At 46.4% G+C, this 24,566-nt stretch overlaps 1 protein-coding gene across 1 annotated transcript in view; it reads right to left on the bottom strand.

Moving 5' to 3' along the window:
• The window catches only part of POLE4 (DNA polymerase epsilon 4, accessory subunit), a gene marked incomplete at its 5' end in the record, with an annotated part of 91,286 nt that extends 66,924 nt beyond the window's left edge, over nt 1-24,362 (bottom strand). Inside the window, 3 exons of the mRNA XM_058668338.1 lie at nt 23,059-23,100; nt 23,673-23,757; nt 24,150-24,362. Coding sequence (XP_058524321.1) covers nt 23,059-23,100; nt 23,673-23,757; nt 24,150-24,362 — 340 coding nt within the window. The remainder of the gene's footprint in view (nt 1-23,058; nt 23,101-23,672; nt 23,758-24,149) is intronic.
• Nucleotides 24,363-24,566: the final 204 nt, after the last annotated feature.

A 24,566-nucleotide genomic window follows, 5' to 3' on the forward strand; every position in this document is an offset into this window, starting at 1 on the left:
CATTCTGGTTCCCACCTGGTCCATGCCTATCCTCCCCCAGATTCCCACCTCCTGACAGATTTTCCCCATTTTACTACAATAGCGTAGTCCTTCATAAGGAATCATAATTCTATTAGTCTCTTATTTAAGTGTACCCCGACATTGTTGGTACAGATTTATCACTGGCTAATTGTAATTTTTAAAGCAGCTAAAGATCTTAAACCATTACTGAAAGTAATGTATCATTCTGTTCTAAACTAAGATCGCTCTATCAACACAAAATCTCTTTGGTTCACCTAACTTTAAGCTCTAATAGGCTGTTTTTAAAATGACATGTTTGTGCCCAGGCTCACTCATCAACCAAGTTACTCATGTTATATTCTCATTGCTTTTCCTATTATACAATTTAGGTTAACTGTATTCCTGTACTCCTGTCTCAAATTTGTAGCAGACATCAAACCTTTGGGTAAACGTTTTCTAGGGCTGTTATTTAATAGTTTTCATTTGATATTTTTCCTGAGATTAATCAATCTGGTGTTTCTGACTCCTTTCTTCACTTCCCTACTATCTCCCAAAAATTCTAAAGGACTCTTAGGCTACACACTTTAACCTCCATACCTTATAAAGAAACAACTAACTTATAAGACCAAGGAGCCTAATTATCTCCTCATGGGCATTACTTAATCTTACAGAAAAAACTACCAGAATGCGCCTGTGACTACCAATCTCTAGCTCATCCCCTTGGCTGGCATCCCGAAGGCTGCCTCGTGGTCCACTTTACCAGAGGCTCAGAGGAAAAGTAGTGAGTTAGGCAGCAGGAGGCCCATCAACGCAACTTTATACAGTGATCTGCCAGTCCAGCCTCAAGTAGCACCTACTCACAATGTAGGAAGCCAGGAGATTGGACAAACAGCTGCCCAAGATGCACAAACAGCTGCCCAAGATGGACAAACAGCTGCCCACGATAGAAGTGGTTTTCAAAAAACCCTGTCGGCTCTGCTGGGATTTGCCACTGGAAATGGAACTGCCCTGAGGGTTAAAGGACCCCTGGATCAGAACTAAGGTAGACCACAAGCTAAAAGCCCTTCACTTTGCCATACTTCCAAAGCATCCATCACTATAGAGGAGACGGCCTAGGGTCAGCAACATCACAGGTAAAACTGTATATTTTCATCTATAAACAGTCTGTTCTGTACCAACCTCCTATTATTATTCAGCAAGATAATGAGAGTCAATGGGATATCTCCCCCTAAAACATTTCACATCTCCTCTATATAGTCTTTTCCAGTACCCCACCAAATAAATAAGTAAATAGTCCTGGGCCTCATATACACCTGGCCGGGCTTCAACAGCCACTTAATCATCAAAACCCTCCTGTCAACTTCTCCTTGTCTCTCCATCAAATCGTGTGCACTGGGGTGGCAGCAGAGCTCTCCTGGGTGCTCTACTGACTGTAGTTAACCTACTTGTTAGATATGTCTCCTCCCATGTGTACAAGACCACAAAACAGTTTCTGTGAGCTGGCCCACAGCTCTCAATGCCACCTTCTGCTGGAGGCCTGGCTTTACTGCAGGCCCCTCCTTTGCTCTAAGTAGAGGAAGAGAATGAGGGAGCACAGGATTAGAGGCAGGCCAGACTACTACCACTCCGTAGCTCCTTGCTAACTCAGGCACACTAAACAAATCAGGAGTGTTTCTTTTCCACAAAATGCATATTAGTTTTTTTTTCTTTTTACAACCTGTCTTTTAAGGCCTAACTAGACAATCATGTACCTAACACTTCGTAGGCCAATATAAGCCTCCGCTCACTCATATTCTAGCCTAACCCTCTCCACAACAGAACTTCAACCAGAAAAAAAAAAGGCTGGAATGTTAGGCTGAAGAGAAGTGACTCCTGAAGGAGTTGAGTGCATCAGAGGACAAGGAAACTTATCACAAGCCAGGAGCACCTGGGGACCTTGACGCAACAAGCAGCAGACCGAGTCCTGGTGCTCTCTCTCCTTTCTGCCTCCCTTGAGCCACCAACAGAACAGAGCTTCTTTAGACTCAATGTTATCTTTGCCGAGCTCAGACACACACACACAACCCCAGAAATGTTTCAAATACCAAGTCTGCGCAAAGGATCAACACCTGCAGTGATGACATGTTATGGTCACAAGCATGTACAAACAGAGGAGCTGTTCCCTTCCCCCATCCCCCAAACCTAAAATGTATAAAAGCCCAGTGCTGGGCCCTACATGATACCATAGTGGTTAAAGTTCTCTCCTTACACGTACAGGGATCCCATGTGGTCGCCGGTTCTAATCCTGGCAGCCCTGCTTCCCATCCAGCTCCCTGCTTGTGGCCTGGTAAAAGCATCTGAGGACAGCTCAAAGCCTTGGGACCCTGCACCTGCGTGGGAGACCTGGAAGAGTTCCTGGCTCCTAGCTTCAGATTGTCTCAGCTTCAGCCGTGGCAGCCACTTGGGGAGTGAATCATTGGATGGAAGATCTTCCTCTCTGTCTCTCCTCCTCTCTATATATCTGCCTTTCCAATAAAAATAAATAAATCTTTAAAAAAAAAAAAAGTCCAGTGCTGTACACCCTGGGTGGTCATTTCCCTCTTGGAACACTCTGCCATGTGGAAGTGGTCCCAGGCTTCCCACCAGGGAGCAGTCCTCCAGACCCTCTCTCTCTCTTCTCCACCGCCTATCTCTCTGCCATCTCCTCCCCACAACCCCCTGGTGCAACTTCCCTAGCCTGCTGTCTGTAGCAGGCCAGTGAACCTCGCCCAAGAGCACTCCCAATAAAGTTCACCCTGAGCTGAAGCTTATTCTGTGCGGCTGCGTGGTTCTTGATCCGAATTCAAACCTTAAACTTTAAGTCCCTTAACCATTTATAATCAACTAGTTTGGGGCCAGTGCCGTGGCACAGTAAGTCAAGCCTCTGCCTACAGTGCCAACATCCCATATCGGTGCCAGTTTAAGTCACTGTTGTTCCATTTCCCACCCATCTTCCCACTAATGTGACTTGGAAAGCAAGGGGAAATGACCCAAGTCCCTGGGCCCCTGAACCCACATGGGAGACCCAGAAGCAGCTCCAGGCTCTTGGCTTCACACTGGCCCAACTCCAGCCACTGAAGCCATTTGGGGAGTCAACCAACAGATGGGAGATCTGTCTCTCCTCTCTCTGTAAAGCTTTCAAATAAAAATAAATCTTTAAAAATAAAGTGTCAGGGCCCGGCGGCGTGGCCTACCTACTGAAGTCCTCTCCTTGAACGCACAGGGACCTCATATGGGTGCCGGTTCTAATCCTGGCAGCTCCACTTCCCATCCAGCTCCCTGCTTGTGGCCTGGGAAAGCAGTCGAGGATGGCCCAAAGCCTTGGGACCCTGCATCCAAGTGGGAGACTTGGAGGAAGTTCCTGGCTCCTGGCTTCGGATTGGTGGAGCTCAGCCTTTGCAGTCACTTGGGGAGTGAATCATCAGACGGAAGATCTTCCTCTCTGTCTCTCCTCTGTATGTCTGACTTTGTAATAAATAAATTAATCTTTTTTAAAAAAATGTCAAATCTGTTTCTGTTGCTGACAACGTAGAATATTAACCACACACTCTCTCACAGGTTTAACAGGAAGGAGGTGTCTATTACAGATACATCATCTGAGGGCTTGCTTATTTCCCTTAAAACTACATCTGGACGCATCCTTACATGCATACAAAAAAGATGGAAGTGTAGCACAACTCAGCAGCTAAATCCTTGCCTTGAAAAGCACCAGGATCCCGTATGGGCACCAGTTCTAATCCTGGCAAATCCGCTTCTCATCCAGCTCTCTACTTGTGGCCTGGGGAAGCAGTCGAGGATGGCCCAAAGCCAGGGGACCCTGCACCCACGTGGGAGACCCAGAACAAGCTTCAGGCTCTGGCTTCAGATTGGCTCAGCTCTGGCTGTTGCGGCCACTTGGGATGTGAATCAGTGGACAGAAAAACTTGCCCTCTATTTTTCTCTTTAAACCTGCCTCTCTAATAAACATAAATAAATCTTAAAAAAAAACCGATGGCAAGTTAACACAGCAAACTGGTCACAATTAGTACCTATAAGGATTGGAACCAAAGAAAACTTTCATTTTTTAAAAGATTTTTTTTTTATTGGAAAGTCATATATACAGAGAGGAGGAGAGCCAGAGAGGAAGATCTTTCGTCTGATGATTCACTCCCCAAGTGAGCCACAATGGCCAGAGCAGAGCAGATCTGAAGCCAGGAGCTTCCTCCGGGTCTCCCACACAGGTGCAGGGTCCCAAGGCTTTGGGCCATCCTTGACTGCTTTCCCAGGCCACAAGCAGGGAGCTGGATGGGAAGTGGGGCTGCCATAACAAGAAACCGGCATCCATATGGGATCTTGGTGCATGCAAGGTGAGGACTTTAGCTACTAGGTTACTGCACCAGGCCCGGAACTTTCATTTTTAATCCACCTTCTGAGTGCTGTGTTTAAAGTTTCCATAGTGATCATAGATTTACCTACTATGTTTTTTAAACTACAACAGTATTTTAATACAACACTCTGAAGTTAATTTGCTACTCTTTTACCAGACCCTGAGCCAGAGTGCCAAGAATCCAAAAGTGAGGCACACAGACCCCACAGTGCCCTCCTGGAACAGGCAGGCCAATGGGAGACAGGTTGGAAACAAACCCTTGTTGTATAGTGCGGTGAGCTGTGATGGGAAGAGATGAAGGTAGAGCAGCCCAGAGGAAAGGCATCTGCCTGCCTGCAGAGAGCAGACCAGCAAAGTCTCCCGGCGGAGAGCCAAGCCGCAGAGCCCATGGCTCCCTCAGGAAAGCCCAGGGACTGGAACACAGGAGGGGTACACACAAGGCGGCAGGCAACACCACCTGCCCACACCTCACGAGGTCTTCCCAGGCAGCTGAGGCTGTGTCCTGAGGGCCCACAGGCAGTCCCAGGAGCCCTTCAAGTGGACAGGACCACCTCACCCTTGGGAGTGACCAAGGGTCAGCATTTCCCCTTCAGGTTACGTCGGCTGAGAAACCATCCTAAGCAGTGTCACAAGATTCACTTCTGTCCTTTGGGATCCTGGGCAATGCTTGGCCAGCCTTCAACATCCATTTGCTCACAGCTTTCGGTTCTTTGCTTTCAGGACCAACTTTTACAAATAGGTTCTCTCAGAAAATACTCACCCATCATTCCCAAACCACTGACCGTGTAAAACTAAGACAATCAGACCCTGGGAGAAATCCAGCCTTCCTCCAACAAACACACTGCAACCCGCAAGCCGAAGGCTCAGACAGCCTTGCTGGGCCCAGACTACCTTAACAAACATCACATCACCATCAAAGCCCCAGCTGGCCTCAAGTGACACAGCCCTGACCTGCTGGCCCTGCACGAGGTTGCTCTCCTCTTCCTATCTCCAGTAGCATCCTAGCAGAGGGCCTGCCCAAGTATCTGCTTTTATGCCCCATTCTCTCTCTCCCTCCCTCCCCCAGCTTGAAGTTTTCCTGTGACCATGATTTCTCTTGGGAAATTTCTCTTCCCAATTCTGTTATGTCTGAAAGTTCTACCAGGACACACACCCTAAATTACAGACCTTTTCACTTCTGCATACTCCTCAGGAAGTCATTGGAATTCATGCTGCTCACAATCAGGACAGACATTCAGAAAAACTAATTTCACTTCTTGCATTTATCATAAATCATGTAGTAACACTGGAAAAAGGAAGAATCCAAAAATTATCTGGAAAACTTTCTATCAAACATTCACATGGTGTTTGATTAATTCAAAACACTGAAGTTACAAGTTTCTTTGACAAGTAAGGCTACAAGGAAGTACTGTCACCTCTTACTGTGAAACGTAGTTTTTTTTTTTTTTAAGATTTATTTATTTTTATTGGAAAGGCAGATATACAGAGAGGAGGAGAGACAGAGAGAAAGATCTTCCATCCGATGATTCACTCCCCAAGCGGTCACAATGGCTGGAGCTGAGCCAATCTGAAGCCAGGAGCTTCTTCCGGGTCTCCCATGTGGGTGCAGGGTCCCAAGGCCTTGGGTCATCCTCGACTGCTTTCCCAGGCCACAAGCAGGGAGCTGGATGGGAAGCAGGGCCGCCGGGATTAGAACCGGTGCCCATATGGGATCTAGGCGCATGCAAGGCAAGGACTTTAACCACTACACTATTGCACCAGGCCTGAAATGTAGTTTCAATCAGTTATCCTAAAATGTCATGTTTCTTTAAAGTGCACTGAGAGTCCTGAGCGAATTCATTATCTTTACTTGTGTAATTTAAAAAGCCAAATACTGATTTCTGCTTTTTGACAGTCTGGTGTGACACCCCCGAGATGAGGATAGATGATTTCTACAAATGTCCCTTTCCTGCAAGTCCCTGGCCAGTTTGTCTTCTCTAATAATCAGAGATGTGCTCATTACCAGCTCATCAAGAAAACACCCTGAGCATGGACTACTTTTTAAAAACACGCCTTTCTCAGTTGGTGATGCCAGACTCTATTAGGGAATGGGGACCACAAGGGACATGCTGCCAGTCTCTGGTTAAAGTTCTCTAGCTGTCTCCAAAGAGGCCCTTCACGGATACGCTCATCACTGCAGTGAACAGGTCTCAGGCTGAGAACCCCAGGACCGTTAGCACATCAAGATCAACCTTTTTCTCAGAAACACATGCTCATTAGCCAGCTTCAATATTGGCTATGCAGACACACATTTCCTTTCTGTGTCTGAAATAGTTCTCATTTCTTATCTAGACCTTTGGTTACCATAGGTGACCTGTGATCACAACACGAAAGTCTGCAGGCATTACTACAGGCCAAAGTTACGAGGCACAAAAGCTGCAGGAACCATATCTGATGTGCACTGAATACAAGCTACCATCCACCACACTCAGGGCTTTCTTGGCATGACCTCACTGTGAAACCTCCCAACAATTGTTATGAAAGAGTGATGGCCGTTGTCATAGAATTGCTACTGTACTGCCAGTAACACAGAGCTGCGAAGATGAGATGCAGTGGTTGAGACTTACAGACATCCATGAAAATGGTCCCATCATTTGAACATAAAAAGAGCTGTGCCTGGGTGTATGGCCTCCTAGCCAGAGACTCTATTTCCTAGCTGTCCTTGCAAATAGAAATGGCCAGTCCGCTAAGGGTGGATCAAGGAGATTTGAGCAAAAATAATATGTGCATTTTATTTTCTCCCATTTAAAAAACAAGCCCCATATCCTGATATTCTCTTCCCCCTTATGAATTGGAACGAGACCTAGAGACCACCCAGTTTTGATCTAGAGTTGCTTGGTAAATACTATAGCCACTAGCCTGCAACTATGTAAATTAAGCTAAATTTAATTTAGTTCCTCACTTTACAACAGCCACATTTCAGACTGCTCAACAGTCACATGTAGCAGTGGCCTCCATTCTGCATGACTATTTCCATCACCACAGAAAGTTCTACTGGGTTATTGTCTTGTAAGGAAGGATGAAGCAATATGACAGCAGAAGCCTGGGTCCCAGAACGACACCATGGGACATGGCAGCCTTGTCAGCTCAGAACAATCGAACTATCCCGTGGAGGACAGATAATTCTCCATGCATTTAGGCCAGTGTGTTTGCAGGCATAACTGTCACAACAAATGATTTTTTATATAGGAAACTAAGAGTGCCATTAGCAGGTGATTTAGTACAAAAGTCCGAGTGGCAGCGCTGCTTTTCCCACTGACCGTGTACTCTGCACTGGGACCTGACATTTGTGTTGGGTTATTTCAGCCCCGCCTCCTCAACATGGGCAGGTCACCATCTCCCAACTCTACAGCTCCTCTGTTTCCCCACCAACTCATCTGACCTATGGAAATATTCACAGAATGGTGTGGATGCAGTCTGCAGTATCCCCAAGTTCCCATGGTGAATTTTCTTTTAATCCATATGTCTTAGGCCTACACACAATTTCCCTAGCCCATCCCTCGCTTGGTGATGCTGCAATCTGCAAGTGGAACAATTCTCACAAGGACTGAAATGGCTACCACCTCCCATTCTCTTCCCTAGCTAAGCAACAGGCGCACGGAAATCATAACCAGACACTGTCCTGTTCATTTCACAAGCAGAAATCACTGTCACCGTGAACTGAAATAGTCCAACTCCCCATGATCAGCACCATCTTTCCCTGTGTTCAGAGCTACCCAGGAAACTAGGTCAGCACCAAGTTACCACTTGGGAAAGGGGTGCTCAGAACAAGAAAAGACATCTGATTACAGTACTTAAACCTGAATGAGGCAGTGTGATGTGTTCATCTCACCAATGGCACCACAACACTGCACTCAGAGGCCCTGATTAAGGCTTTAGCTAAGCTTTCTAATGTGGAAATCGGTCTTCCCAACTCTTGTCTCTGGGAACTTCTCACTTTCACCAACGATCAGTGTCCCCTGCAGATGGACACCTTCTTTCAGATACATCTGAAGTGCACTGGGGAGTGATCCAACCTTGGAAGTGCTAAACTAAGCTCTATTATCTACAGGCAAATTTTCTACCTTTTGTTCCAAATTCTTTGGAAGAGCTGATGGCAGGATGGCAGGATGGCAGGATGGATGGATGGATGGATGGATGGATGGATAGATAGATAGATCTGAGCAGAATCTCACACACAGGATGTTTTCACACCAAGAAGTCTCCCAAACAGGGGCAACTCAGACTGCCTGCCAGTAAGGACATATAAGAACTCTATGTCATATTCAACACACTGCTTTAAAAAAAGTAACTATGTCCCAGCAACAGGTAACTGCCTATCTAGGCTGCCTTGTACCTAGGCAAGTGTTGACACTACAGGAGAAAAGCAGCCAGTTGCTGGTGGGCATTCTGGATCTGGTTCATACCAGATACGTGTTACCTATACCAGCATGTCAACACAGTTGCTTAAGACTAAGCAGGGAAGGTGAGGAACTCCAGGCCAGGACACACCACCCTGGTCCCCTGACCCAGTTCTAGCCACTGTAAACATCTGGAGAATGGACCAGTAGAAGGAAGATCTCTCCAACTTTCCCCTCCCTATAACTCTGCCTTTCAACTACATTTTTTTATTTTTTTTATTAATTATTATGCATTATGTGGCAGTTTCATAGGCTCTGGGAATCCCCCCACCTCTCCCCACGCCCCTCCCCCCTGGTGGATTCCTCCACCTTGGTGCAGTATTACAGTTCAAATTCAATCAAGATTCTTTCCTTGCAACCATATACCAAACATAGAGTCCGGCTACTTATTGTCCAGATGGGTTGAACAGTGTCTTGGGGAGTCCAAAGTTAGAGCTGGTAGAATATCATCCCAGTCAATTAAGAGTCCCAATATAACATTAACAGCAATTTGTAACATTATGGAATTGACGGGACTGGCAAGATAGTCTAGTGACTCAATCCTTTCCTTGTGTGCATCAGGATTCCATATGGGCACCAGTTTGTATCCTGGCTGCTCCACTTCCCATCCAGCTCCCTGCTCATGGCCTGGGAAAGCAATACAAGACGGCCCAGCGCCTTGGGACCCTGCACCCACATGGGAGACCTACAGGAAGCTCCGAGCTCCTGATTGCTGATTTCAGATCAGCTCAGATCCAGTCGTTGCGGCCACTTGGGGAGTAAATCAGCAGAAGGAAAATCCTTCTCTCTCCTCTGCAAATCTTTCCAATAAAAATAAACCAATCTTTAAATAAAGAAAATTTACTTACTTATTTAAACACTTATAAAAAATTGCCAATTGCTGGCTTCCATTACCAAAGAGCTTTCAAAACAACATTCTTTCATATTCTTGCATTTTATGCACGTCTAAGTTCTAAATATCAATATTTTTTTCCCTTCACACTGGTGCAGGACAATTGATTGGATCCACGGGTCTAAGTCACAAAACAAACAGGTACTTCCAGGCAGGGGCATGGGAACAATTAATGAGATGTGCAGGCAGGCCTCTGGAATATCCCATAATCTCCAGTCCACCCCGTCATGCTGCTGCTGTGTAGATTCCTCAAGCCCTCCCCCTTATGTGACGCCAGTCTATAAAAGCCTGATGCTGCTAACTTCGGCTACTGACCATCAGTCAGCAGTCCACATGTATAATTATCGACTGTGCATCAAGTCCATCGCTGCTGCACAGCAAACACACTGGAGTATGCAGATCATTAAATAAAATAATTTACTTATCAGTTCTGTTTTAGGTCAAATTTACATACAGTGAGCAGCAATAATTTGGGTTCAACTTACTGAGTTTTAACATCTGAATATCCAGGACCCAGTGCATTAGCATAGCGGCTAAAGTCCTTGCCTTGAACGCACCTGGATCCCATATGGGCACCGGTTCTAATCCCGGCAGCTCCACTTCCCATCCAGCTCCCTACTTGTGGCCTGGGAAAGCAATCGAGGACAGACCAAAGCCTTGGGACCCTGCACTCGTGTGGGAGACCTCAAAAGAGCTCCTAGCTCCTGGCTTCAGATTGGCTCAGTTTCAGCCATTGCAGCCACTTGGGGAGTGAACCATCGGACAGAGGATCTTCCTCTCTTTCTCTCCTCCTCTCTGTATATCTGCCTTCCCAATAAAAATAAATTTTTAAAAAGAAAGTGCATCTTTATAAAAAATATCAATATGAATATCCATTAGTGCACATCTACACATCAAAATACAGAACATAGGAAATTCCCACCTCCGTGCTCCATAGACAACCACAGTTCTTGGTTTTACTACAAGTTAGAACTTCATATTAACGGAGTAACACTAAGTATTTTTTGTGTGTGTGTAAAGCTTCCTCCAATCACCATAATAAAATTTTCTATCTCCATATTCATTTCTCTCTATTGCTAAGTTATATTCTGTTGTGTGAATATGACTATACTTATCCATTCACAGATTCATGGACATTGAGACAATTTCTAGTTTAGGACTATAATAAAGGTACTATAAACCATGTTCAATTTTTTTGTGTGGACATGTGCTTTCACATCTCTTGAGTAAATTCCTAGAACAATTTCTGGCTGGATTCAAAACCTGCCTCCAACCCTAAGCCAAGTGACCTTGGAGCTAAGCCTCCACTTTTTCATTTGGAAAATGCAGGTAGTAATAGCACAGAGTCTTCCTCAGCCCAAGGTGTAAAATGCAAAAAATGTTCCAAGCACATCCCATGTCATCATCAGGTCTCCATCCTTGTTTCAGAGAACTGTGGCTTAGGGGGGCTGAAACGTCCTGCCCAGTGCTAAGCAGCCAGGAAGGGGCAGGGTGAAAATCAGTTCTTCATTTTGAATCAGTGCCCTTCCTCATCCAATATGTTGCCTTCTTCTAAACACCAGATATGAAACAAGGACCTCCCCGGTGGAAAGGCAGTTTGGCCCGACTTCTCTGGGCACAACACGCTCTGTGCATCCAGGCTGAGGAGATCTGGAGAGCGAGGACCATGAAATCACACGTCATACTGCGCATGGCCACTTAGTACTTGTGAGAATTCAAGTTCACAGATTATGCTCCGTGGATGCAGCAACAGCAAGCTTCACGAGCCACAGCGCTCTACAAACGCCAGACCTTTGCTGCCCTCGGGCTCTAGATCCTTGACCCCAGAAAAGCAGTTGTCACTTCTCGGGTCCCAGAAAACAGAGAAAACAAAGTGTAAACTGGTTTCCAGAAAATCGCAGGATTTTTTTTAAAGATTTATTTATTTTATCAGAAAGTCAGATATACAGACAGGAGAGACAAAAAAGATCTTCTGTCCACTGATTCACTCCCCAAGCAGTTACAATGGCTGGAGCTGAGGCAATCTGAAGCCAGCAGCTCGGAGCCTCTTGCGGGTCTCCCATGCAGAAGCAGGGTCCCAAGGCTTTGGGTCAACCTCGACTGCTTTCCCAGGCCACAGGCAGGGAGCTGGATGGGAAGTGGGACCACCAGGATTAGAACTGGCACCCATATGGGATCCCAGCGCATGCAAGGTGAGGATTTTAGCCACTAGGCTACCACGCTGGGCCCAAAATTGCAGGATTTTATCACTCCTAGGGAACCAACATGAAACAGTGGGGCAAACCATCTCAAAGTGTCAGTGCCACCAGCATCACAAAGCTTTTCCAGTCTCCTCACAATTCTGGTCCCTCTTCACATCGTTAACAGTGGCCACCATAGAACAAGCAATACAAAAAAGAACACAAACAGAAGTATTAAAAAGATCTCCACCACGTACCTACAAATAACCATCACCAAGGCCAAGTAGAAACCACCCTGGGCTTATATCCACGAAAAAGATGATGAGTAAGATGTGGGCCACTGTTATGGCACAGCAAGTTAAGCAAATACCTGCAATGCTGGCCCCTCATAGGAGCATTAATTCAAGCCCAGGATGCTCCACTCCACAATCTAACTCCACATCTAATAGACCTGGAAAAAGTGGGGAAGAAGCTCTAAGTACTTGGACCCCTACCACCCATGTGGGAGACCCAGACAGAATTCCAGGAACAACACACATGTCCATCAACTGGGGAATGGATAATCAGACTGTTGTATACATCCCATACAATGAGAGCCTGGCACAGTAGCCTTGTGGCTCAAGTCCTTGCCTCGCAAGCCCAGGATCCCATAAGGGCATTGGATTGTATCCCAGCTGCTCCACTTCCCATCTAGTTCCCTGCTGATGGCCTGGGAAAGCAGTGGGATGGCCCAAAGCTTTGGGACCCTGCACCCACACAGGAGAACTGGAATAAGCTCCTGGCTTCAGATCAGTTCAGCTCTGGCCACCGTGGCCACTTAGGCAGTGAACCAGTGGATGGAAGATCATTGTCTCTCCTTCTGTTACTCTGACTTTCCAATAAAATCAAATGAGTCTTTTAAAACAACAAAAATCTGGGCCCGGTACTGTAGCCTAGCAGTTGAAGTTTTCGCCTTGAATGCACCAGGATCCCATATGGGCGCTGGTTCTAATCCCGGCAACCCCGCTTCCCACCCAGCTCCCTGCTTGTGGCCTGGGGAAGCAGTCAAGGACGGCCCAAAGCCTTGGGAACCTGCACCCATGTGGGAGACCCAGAAGACACTCCTGGCTCCTAGCCGCAGATTGGCTCAGCTCCAGCCATTGTGGCTGCTTTAGGAGTGAACCAGTGGACTGGAGATCTTCCTGTCTCTCCTCCTCTCTGTATATCTGACTTTGTAATAAAAATAAATACATCTTTGCAAAATAAATATAATAAAAATTCCATACAATAAAATATTGCTCAGCAAATAAACAGCAACAGCATACTTGTATAAACAAGATAAATGAATCTCAAATGCACTATGCTGAAGAAGCCAGGCTGAAAAGTCTACATATTAGGGCCTGCTCAACGCCCTGTCAGGCTAAGCCTCTGCCTGTGGTGCTGGCATCCCAGATAGGCACTGGTTTGAGTCCCAGCTGCTCCACTTTCAACCCAGCTCCCTGCTTACAATCTGGGAAAGTAGCAAAAAATAGCCCAAGTCCCTTAGGCCCCTGCACCATGTGGGAAACCCAGAATAAGCTCCTGGCTTCAGTCCAGCCCAACTCTGGCTGCTGGAATTTGGGGAGTCAACCAATGGCTGCAGTATCTCTCTTTCCTTCTCTAATTCTGCCTTTCCAATAAAAAATCAGTAAATCTTAAAAACAAAAAAAAAGCCTACATATTGTATGAGTCTATTTAGGTAATATCCTGGAGACAAAGCTATAGGGTCTGAGAGCAGATGACAATAGATACAGCATGAAGGGTTTTTCTATACCTTCACTCACTTTTCAAAAGTTATACCACTTTAAAAAACATGCAGCATATGAAAATGAACAAATGAATAAAAGCTTTAGACTCGGCCACTGAACCACTAAGGCTCAAGAACAAGTGATTAACATGTCACCAGGTAATCAGAGTAGAAGGATGGAAACCGGTCTCCTGACCCTCATCCAAGATAATTTCCATTAAAGCAATATTCTCCAGTTTCTTTTTACCTTGACCATCAGTAACATCCTACTGGTTTCCTATTGCTGCCATAGCAAATTACCACTTGATGGTCATTTATTATCTCTTATTTCTATAGGTCAGAAATCTGACAATACAGTCGGATTCCAACAAGGTCAAACTATCAGCTGGCCTGGGCTCTTCCATGGAGTCCCTAGGGGAAACTCATTTCCATGATTCTTGAAATCACTGGCAGAATTCAGCTCCCTGCCGCTGTGGGGCTGGGGCTCCTTCCCACCTGGTCATCACTGTTCTCAGCTTCTAAAAGCTATCCACACTTCTTGGTTCATGGCGCCTTCAGTCTTCAAATCCATTGGCAATAGATAAGACCTTTTCATGCCTTAAGAGCTCACATGTCCAAGTTATTGGGCTTACCTAGACACTTGAGACAATTTTAAAGCCAACTAACATAGCCACCTGCAATGTTACCAGTATGTACCTGTCAGAAAACAGGACAGCTGCGACGGCGGAGGCCTGTGGGACCCTATTGAGAAGAGGCTCCAGGAAAGAAGGCAGAAGGAAGGCCTCTCGCCCAGTGTGTTCCTGCCCCCAGTTGAGTCCTTGGATGTGCTTTCGTGCTCTCCCTGAAGACAGGCGGACATCTGTGCTCTGTCTAGTCAATCAAGGTCAGACAGTACTCTATTCCCTGTTTCAACAACTCTTTGACTAAGCCATCTTGTTAGCTTCTTTGTGCTGTTCTTAGACATGACCTAATTCTGAATTGTTTGAACTATTGTTTCATGAAATGTATAAAACCATGAAAGCCTGGAAATAAACTTTGTTAGTTGCTAAAGAGAGCACTGTCTGCCCATTACTTCAGGTCACATCTCCTCCCCAGCAACCCACAACTTGCACCTAACAACAGACACAAGACACCAGCAGAGTCAAGTTATTTGGGAGGGTCTCGCTACTACATACACGTTACATTTAGTTATTCTGAGGCAGACACGCAGATGGAGCAAGCCACCAGTCACTGGTTCATTGCCCTAATGCCTGTCAATGCCAGGGATAAGCCAAAGCTGGGAAATGTAACACAGGTCTCCCATGTGGGCAGCAGAACTCAACTACCTAACCCATCACTACAGTCTCCAAGGTAGGAGGGAGGACCAGACCTCAGAGTCAAACTGACTCCTTCCACACGGTCCACCATGCTAGTCAGCCCTAACCACTACCACAAATGCTCACCTTCCCCTCCACATGGACCAAGTGTGCACACAAAGGGTTTCCAAAAATTTCATAGAAAGTACATATTGTTTTTACAAATGGGGGATCAGCACATTGGCTCAACTGGCTAATCCTCCAAGCATCTCCAAGCACTGGCATCCCATATGGCACCTGTTTGTGTCCAGGCTGCCCCATGTCCCATCCAGCTCCCTGCTGATGGCCTGGGATGGCAGTAGGGGACACCCAAAGCCTTGGGACCCTGCACTCATGTGGGAGACCTAGAGGGGTTTCCTAGCTCCTGGCTTCAGATCAGTTCAGCTCTGGACATTACAGCCGTTTGGGGAGTGAAACAGTAGATGCAAGATTTGTCTCTCCTCGTTGCAAATCTGCCTTTCCACTAAAAATAAGCTAAAAATAAGCAAGTCTTTAAAAAAAAAAAAAAAGGAAACTGGAGCTGACATTGCAGTGTAGTGAGTAAAGCCACTGGCTGCAACACTGGCACTGCAGACAGGTACCAGTTCATGTCCGGGTTCCTCCACTTCTGATCCAGCTCCCTGCTAATGGTCCGGAAAAGCAGTAAAGTGTGGCTCAAGTGCTTGGGCCTCTGGCACCCATCTGAGTGACACAAGTGAAGCTTCTGGTTCCCTGCATTGTCCTTGCCAAGCCTGGGTCAGCGCCAGCTACAGCCAATATGGCCATTTCAGGAGTAACACAGCCAACGAAAAACCTTTGTCTCTCTTTTTCCCTGTAATTCTGCCTTTCAAATAAGCAAACAAATCTTAAAAAAAAAAAAACAGTACCGGGGTTGGCACCGTGGTGTAGCAGGTTATGTGTCTGCTTGCAGCACCGGCGGTCGGCAGGAACGACGAGAAAGGCAGACGTGGGCATTGCGACCCTCCAGGCACAGGGGTAAGAACAAAGTTGAGAACAGAAAACACACCAGACCAAACTTGACCAAAGACCTTTATTCTGGTCCTCATCACTCATTAAGCCACCTCTGCATCACACTGTCTGCACATGTGCCCCAAGCAGCGGCAGCTGCATGCAGGCCTGCAGTGGAAGACAGACGCAAGTAGTGGAAGACTTGTAGAGAAGAGCTGGATGAGATTTCTGTTTGTCCCAGCTTAGCTGAGGTGGAACGGGATGAGGGCTTAGAATCGCAAAGACTCCTCTTCACAGCTCAGGCCTGCAGAGAGGAGCAAACTCAAGGACCCGGGTGAGGCGCATGGAACTGCCCCGCTCAGCAATCAATCCAAAGTACCTAAAAATACAACGAGTAGCGTGTAAGGCAAGGGGCCCCAAGAGCTGCATCAGAGTAACCAACTGGGAAAGTTAAACAGGAAGGGACACTGCTACGGGCAGCAGTTCTCTAAAACCAAAAAACCAATTTTGAGGAATATGTGGTTAAAAGAACCCTTGGGGAAAAGCATGTGTCAGAGGGGAAGTAGATGGCAAAGTCTAGAGAATTAGAATCAGAAATTAAGAAAAGCCTAAATACCTGTTGTGGGAGTTAGTGGACACTTAGTCTATAAAATGGATGAGTGATAGCAATGAGGTAAGTTTGCCAAAACAAAAAGCTTATAATCTTTTCTCCAAGTTCCAATTCAACCTGGAGAACTCACCCCACAAGTTTATCTTCCTGTCACATAAGGATCCATCAGCAGTTAAGAAATTTCAACAAAAACGAACAAACTTTACTTCCGTTGGTTTATAAACACAGCAGACGGGAACTAAGCCCAACGTGAACAGAGAGGGCTGTGGCACAGGTAAGGGTCAATCCCCCCGGGGGTCCCAGGAGGCTCCAGCGGGAGTCACCAGAGATGCCAGACACGAGATGACAAATGAGTTAGCACCCCTGTATTTCCTCACAAGCCCAACATGCAGCACCACCAGAAGATGGGCATTTAAACCTAACTTGGAAAAAACACAAGCACGGAACTATGTTTTATCCCACCCAGTGTGTGTGTGTGTATAAGGAGAATGAGTAGCTTCTGAAATTGCCAAGTCCCCCCAGAGTAAAGCATTCTGCATTCCTGCCTGTGAGGGCCATTCAGTGTCAACACCCATCCTTCCCCTGTCCACCCTAATAGAATGGCCAGGCAACGACCAGTCCAACTCAGACACAGCTTCCACACAATGTTCGCTTTCCTTCTTTCTTAAGCAGAATGAAAGTGACTGGAGCTGGCATTTTGGTATAGCATGTAAAGGCACCATCTATAGTGCCAGCATCCCATGAAGTGCTGGTTAGACCTGACTGCTCTGCTCCCAATCCAGCTTCCTGCTAATGGCCTGGGAAATGAGTGGAAGACAGTGAGTGTTTATACCTCTGGCATCTAAGCAGGAGACCCAGAAGAATCGCCTGGTTCCTGGCCTTAGTCCCAATCTTGGCTAATACAATAAACTGGGGAGTTAACCAATGGATGGGAGATTTAAAGCTGCCTTTCAAATCAAGACAACAAGTATTTGAAGGAAGCCTACTCCGAACAAAAGATACAAATATTTTAAAATATTCATTTGAAAGAACTGCAGAGAGAAAAATGCCAAATACAAATTTACCTAGAAAATCAAGTACATTCTACAATAAAAACTAAAAAATAAAGATACCATTAAAAACAAAATATTAAGTACTTAGAGGTCAACATCTAACAAAATAACCCAAGCTTTCTTCAGAGGGGATTTGGAACATTCTATAGCAGGTAAACCTGGCATTCCATGTGCCACCAACTCATGACCCTGCTGCTCCATTTTTGATCTGGCTCCCTAACGGCCTGGAAGAAACAGTGGAAGACGACACATGCATGTGGGCCTCTAGATAAAGCTCCCACCTCCTGGTTCCTGGCTTTAGTTTGGTCCAGTGATGTCCTCTGTAGCCATCTGGGGAGTGCACCAGTAGAAGGAAGATCTTTCTCTGGCCCTCTCTCTTTTGCTCTGAAACTCTCTCAAACTTTCAATATATTCCTGGGCTCCACACAATGGCTCAATTGGTTAATTTTCCCCCTTGCAAATGCCAGGATCCCATTTGGGAACTGGATTGTGTCCCAGCAGCTCCACTTCCCATCCCGTGCCCTGTTTGTGGCCTAGGAAAGCAATAGAGGATGGCCCAAAGCACTGGGACCCTGCATCTTGAGCTCCTGGCTCCAAGCTTTGGATCAGCTCAGTCCAGCCACTGCAACCATTTGTAGAGCGAACTAGTGGATACAAGATTTCTCTGCTTGTTCTTTCTGTTAATCTGCCTTTTCAATAAAAATAAGCAACTCTTTAAAAATACTCTTGGGGCTGGCACAGTAGCCTAGCAGCTAAAATCCTTGTCTTGCACATACAGGGATCTCATATGGGCGTCGATTCTAATCCTGATGGCCCTGCTTCCCATCCAGCTCCTTGTTTGTGGCCTGGGAAAGGCAGTAAAGGATAGCCCAAAGCCTTGCAATCCTGCACCCATGTGGGAGACCCGCAAGAGGCTCCTGGCTTCAGATCAGCTCAGCTCCAGCCATTGTGGTCACTTGGGGAGTCAATCAGTGGACGGAGATCTTCCTCACTGTCTCTCCTCCTCTTTGTATATCTGACTTTCCAATAAAAATAAATAAATTTTTAAAAAACACATTCCTTCAGGTAAAATAAACTTCATTTAAAAATCACTAAAGAACTTAACAAATGGAAAAGCATACCATGTTCAGACTTGCAGAACCACTGTTACAAAGAGAATTTGTTTACCTCTCTATAGATTTGATGCAATCATATCAATATTCTTTTTTATGGGATTTAAAAAGCAGATCCTAAAAGTTACAAAAATGCAAAGAACCAAAAATAACACAAAGAGGAACAAGCTGGGAATATTTGCTCTCTGATAAAGCTACTGTAATTAAGACATCATGGTATCAGTTTTATAATAAACCAAATAGATCAATGGACGCCAACAGGAAAACTTAAATAATAGAAGCAATACTGCCATGTGATAAGCCCAAGTGGGCAAAGATTAATACACAAAGTCACTTCCAGTTTTATTAAAAAAAAAAAAGTTATACATCCCATCACTGTACCACAGCAAGTTAAGCCACCACCTGCGATGCTAGCATCCCATATTGGTACCAGTTTGAAACTCGGCTGCTGGACTTCTGATCCAGCTCCCTGCTAACATGCCTGGGAAAGCAACAGAGAATGGCGACGTACTTGGTCCCCTACACGCACTCAAGAGGCCTGAAAGAATTTCCTGGTTCCTGTCTGTTTCAGCCATTTGGGGAGTGAACCAATAGATGGAAGATCTGTCTGACTCCCTTCTCTTTAATCCTGACTTTCAAAAAAAAAAAAATCTTTAAAAAAAAAACTATAAGGCTTAGAATGTACATACACACAAGTATCTGCATAAAATATCCACACAATTACATAAGAAACTAACACCAATTGCCTGCAGAGTGTGCTGCAGGAAGGATTACGGTTCAGGGAGTGCTGGAGGCGGTTTACGATACTGCTTTTCAACTTATACACCCACCCCATTGATAAAAAATGGAACATTTAAGTGATGATATAAAGGTTATCAGCCTTGACAATGTACTAATACAGCTTACAAACCAAGCTACAAGAGAGCTAAACTGAGGAAAGGAATAAACAGGTGTACAAATAGTCATACTATACATAGTGGGGAGTTAGACTGAAAACTGAGAACAAAAAATAAACATTTTATTGTTATATAATCTATAACGGCAATAAAGGAGCTAAAAATAATGATACAACTCCCCAAAATTAGAAGAGGAGAGAATTTCTGGAGTTGTTTGGCTTAGCCAAATCTTCATTTCTCACAGCTGGAACACCTATGCTTGATTTGTCAAATGCAGATAACAAAAACACTTGACAAATCAAAGACTAAGTATTTAGAAATACTCCTAAAAGTAGCCACGTGAAAAGCTAATAAAAACAATGAAAGAGCAGGAGCTGTATTTCATTAAAGCATTTAGATAACTCATTTTTAAGTGTGAATATACTCAGTGCTTTGATTCTAAAAGGAAGAGTGATGACCTACTTAGAAAATAGACATAAGAACATTCACTTTACCAGGTACAAAACTATTCAATATGGAATACAGAAACCAGGGAGACCAAGAGGACCAACATTCAGATTTACTAATGTACAACAGAAAAGAGATTCAACTATTGAGATCACCAGAGGATGAAAATGAATACATCCACCTCACAGTAAACTGCCAGTCATTAAAAACCCGGGGTAAACACAAAGCCATTCTTGCAACTTGAGAAGAAGACTTGTAAGATTTCTCCACTGGGTTTGTAGCAACCTCTAACCTATTACTCACAGGACAATAACATTATGTCTTACAGGAGATTCGAACCAGCACGATGGTCCAACTGGCTAATCTTCTACCTCCAAGCACTGGCAATCCATGACTGCCATCTGTCCCAGCAGCTCCATTCCCCATCCAGCTCCCTGTTATGGCCTAAAACAAAATGGAAGACAGCCCAAGACCTTGGGACCTTGCACTGACATGGAAGACCCAGAAGCAGATCCTAGCTCCAGACCGGCTCAGCTCCAGTCATTGCAGCATTTGAGGAATGAATCATCAGTTAGATCTTCTCTCTGTAAATCTACCTTTCTAATAAAAATGAATCTTAAAAAATACAGATTTGAGCAGATCACTAATCATTTTAAAAGTGGCAGTTAACAGGCCCAGGCCTGGGTTCCAGGTGGGACACTGAGTGCTGTCTGCCTGTGGACAGTGATTTCCTGCCTTGCGGGAGCTGGAAGCTAATGTGGATAACATTCATTTGTATATTCTCATAGCCTTGGGGACTCGTCCTCACAGCTCGCCCAGATGTAAGCACCTGGCACCAGTGCCTGTGTTGGGCGCCTGCCAGGGGCTGGGAAGCTAAAAGCAGGCTCACAGGTGCACACATAAGGCTAGCATTTGCTGGGACAGGTAAAAAAAAAAATTTTTAATTAAAAACAAAAGTGGTAGTTAAAAGTGAACAGGTGAAGTAAGCTCCAAACACTTGTGAACAGAAAGTTTAGGAGCAGTTATCTTAGGCAGGCAACTAACCAAGGCTTTTTTATTGTTTAAAACGTACTTATTTTTATTAGAAAGATAAGATTTATGGAAAGAGACAGAAAAATCTTCCATCTGCTGGTTCATTCCCCAAAGGGCCAAAAACGGCCAGAGCTGAGCCAACCCAAAGCCAGGAGCCAAGGGTCTCCCAAGTAGGTTGAAGATCCCAAGGCTTTGGGCCGTCCTCGACTGCTTTCCCAGGCCACAAGCAGCGAGCTGAATAGGAAGCAGAGCAGCCAGGATACAAATCGTCACCCCATATGGGATCCCAGAGCTTGCAAAATGGAAGATTAGCCAACTGATCCATCATGCCAGGATCAAAGTGGTTTTGTTTTTTTTTTTTTAAAGATTGTTTTTAAACATTTTCTACCATTTACTCTTGTTATCAAAAATAGTTCAACTCTTCTTGCAAAAAGAAAAAAGTACATATCAGATACATACATCACGTTTCTTACGTTTCTTCTTGTGGCTTTAGCTCACCCCCCACTCCACCAAGAGACCAAGGGGGAAAAAAAAGCCCAACAAACAAAAGATTTATTTTTATTGGAAACTCAGATATACAAAGAGGAGAGACAGAGTGGAAGATCTTCCATCCACTGACTCACTCCCTAAGTTGCCACCAACAGCCAGGGCTGAGCCAATCTGAAAGCAGGAGCTTCTTCCAGGTCTCCCAAGTGGGTGCAGGGTCCCAAGGCTCTGGGCCATCCTCCTGTTTTCCCAGGCCACAAGCAGGGAGCTAGAAGGAAGTGGAACAGCCAGGACACGAACCGGTACCCATATGGGATCCCGGCACATACAAAGCAGGGACTTAGCCACTAGGTTATAGTACTGGGCCCTCAAGCTTTAAAAAAAAATAAAGTAGGTGGAAACAGAGGTTGAACTAGACCTTGAAATTAAAATAACAGTCAATAAGACGGGTCTGAAGACAGGCATGGGAACATGTCTTAAAAGACATTAAGAACAATCTACCAGAAGACCACGGGTCAGGATTTGGAGTGTAGAACAAAGTAATGAAAATAATGGATCAGATCAATAAAAGACATCTGAAGATAATGAGAACAACCTGGTGCGGTGACGGTGAGAATGAGTTGAGGACGCATGGCTTTTACAAAGCTATCCATGAGAATATATATTTCAGAGTAAAATTTAGGAATTAGGCGCCAGTGCTGTGCCACTATCTGCAGTACTGGCATCCCATGCTGGTGCCAGTTTGTGTCCCAGATGCTCCACTTCCACACCAGTTCCCTGCAAATGCACGCGGGGAAAGCGTAACACAGCTAAAGTGCTTGGGCTCATCCACTTGGGAGATCCAGATGAAGCCCCTGGCTCCCGGTTTCAGCCTGCCCAGCCAGGGACATTGTGGCCAACCAGGGAGTGAGCCAGCAAATGGAAGACTTCTCTAGACCACTCCCTCTCTAACTGTGCCACTCAAATTAGGAGTTAATAAACAATTCTCAGAAGATAACCAGAATACAGGTCTCCAAATATTTCTTATTTTAATGACAAGATTTAGCATGAGAGAATTCTAAACTCCTAAGAACACATACAGGCATGTAAAGATTCTGTCAAAATATAATCACTTTAAACAAATGAGTGAAGAACAAGGAAAAAGATGTCATTTTTCAAATGCTGGCCTTTTTTATGTATAATGTAATACTGCTCCCCTGTTCATAACATCTAGAGATGTGGGCCAAACTGTGAGGCTAACTTGTAATGCCTCCAACATGACCAGGTTCTATACATTCCCTCCCATCTCTGAGCTTAGCAACTTTCAGGTGGAAGCTTGAATTCCCCCAATGTCAGAAGCTGACTCTCATTAGGTTCTCACAGGAGGAGAACATCATCCCAAGAACAAGCAGGGTAGGATCAGGCACACATTTCTCAAGGTCTGAACTTGCATTATGAGCTTGGAAAAGATGAGAACTCACCTTCCAGAAATGCAAATTCATCTATAGCTTCTATGGCGTTATCTGAAACACAAAGCAAAGACAGCTGACACTCTGACCAGCTGGAAACACCTGGCCCCAGAACAGCACAGTCCACACGACTCTCCTAGCACTCCTACAACGTGGCCCTCGCTGGAGTTAAGTCCCCATCTACTCCAACAACACGTACATAGTACCCCTGCAACAAAAACCTGGGCAACCACAGCTCAAGGCGGGAGAATTAACGGCCCCCCACAACCATGGTTTACACCAACTGTGCATTCTCTTGGCTCTGAAAGCCAGTTTAGCCATGTAGCAGGGAGTGAGCGAATGCAGTATACCAAAGCACACATACGTGCAGGGACTACCGCTACACTCCAACGTCAGAAGCCAAATTCCCAGGTGCTAGGTGAAAAAAACCTTTTCCTGGCAGATGCTATGAAGGGGCGGGGCGGGGCGGGAGGGGCGCAAAAACTTTTTCTACTTTGCAGAGATTCTAAATGTCAGACCAACTGAAAGCGTCGGGCGAGACTCCCCCATGGCACCCCAAGACCACCAGTACAGGGGACAGCCAAGCCCTCCCTGGTCGGCCCCCGGACTCTCCAGCGACACTCTACCCAAATCTCTCCTCTGGAGGGTTTTCCTTTTTCCCTGTTGAGCGCAGCAGTAGGCGTCTTTGGCGATGGTCTCCACAAACAGCTCCTGTAAAGCAACGCAGTGTTATCATGGGTCGGGCACCGTCCGGATGAACAGGGGTGGGAAGGGAGCTGTCAGGTGCCTGAGGTGATTCTGGAAGCTGAACCTGCCGTCAGGAAGCGGCTCCTTGCTTCCCCACTCCCGTCCTTCCTCCCTTACTTGTAAACGCGTTCGCTAGACTCCCCGCAGGGGCTGTGTTAAACACCACAAAGTTAGAGTCGCCGTCGGGCCGCGAAGAGACACAGACCCCTCCCCGCGCTCGGCCCACCCCACAGACTCCCTCTTCCTGCTGCCCCAGATGCCCAAGTCGCCGCCAAGCCCCGCCCCGGCCCACGAGGCCCCGCCCAGGCCCCGCGAAGCCCCGCCCTCCGCCCCTTCGCCTCGCGCTCCCGCCGCACCGTGGCTCGTGCCAGAATGAAGATGGCTTCCTGTCCCGCTAGCGTCACGTCAGGGTCCGCCTTCACTAAGGCCTTCACTCGCGCCAAAGGCAGTCTCGAGAGACGAGCCCCGGGTGCGCCTGTCGGGCCCTGGGGCTGTGGGGCCGCGGCCTCCCCGCCAGGCCCCTCCTCCTCCCCGGGCGCCCCGCTTCCACCCGCCGCCGCCGCCGCCGCCGCCGCCGCCGCCGCCGCCGCCGCCGCCGCCGCCGCCATCCCGACCCCGAGCGTGCTGCGCGCGGCCGCCGAGTGTGCGCGCGCAGGCGGCACCGGCCCCTTTTCCCGCGCAGGCCGAGGCCACGCCCCACGGAGCACGTCGCCCCGCCCCGCCGCGGCCCGGAACTCCCGGAAATGCCGGCGGCTGGGTGCTGCCCCTGCCCG

This window comes from Ochotona princeps, chromosome 8 (assembly GCF_030435755.1).
Source record: "Ochotona princeps isolate mOchPri1 chromosome 8, mOchPri1.hap1, whole genome shotgun sequence".
NCBI classification, from domain to species: Eukaryota; Metazoa; Chordata; class Mammalia; order Lagomorpha; family Ochotonidae; genus Ochotona; species Ochotona princeps.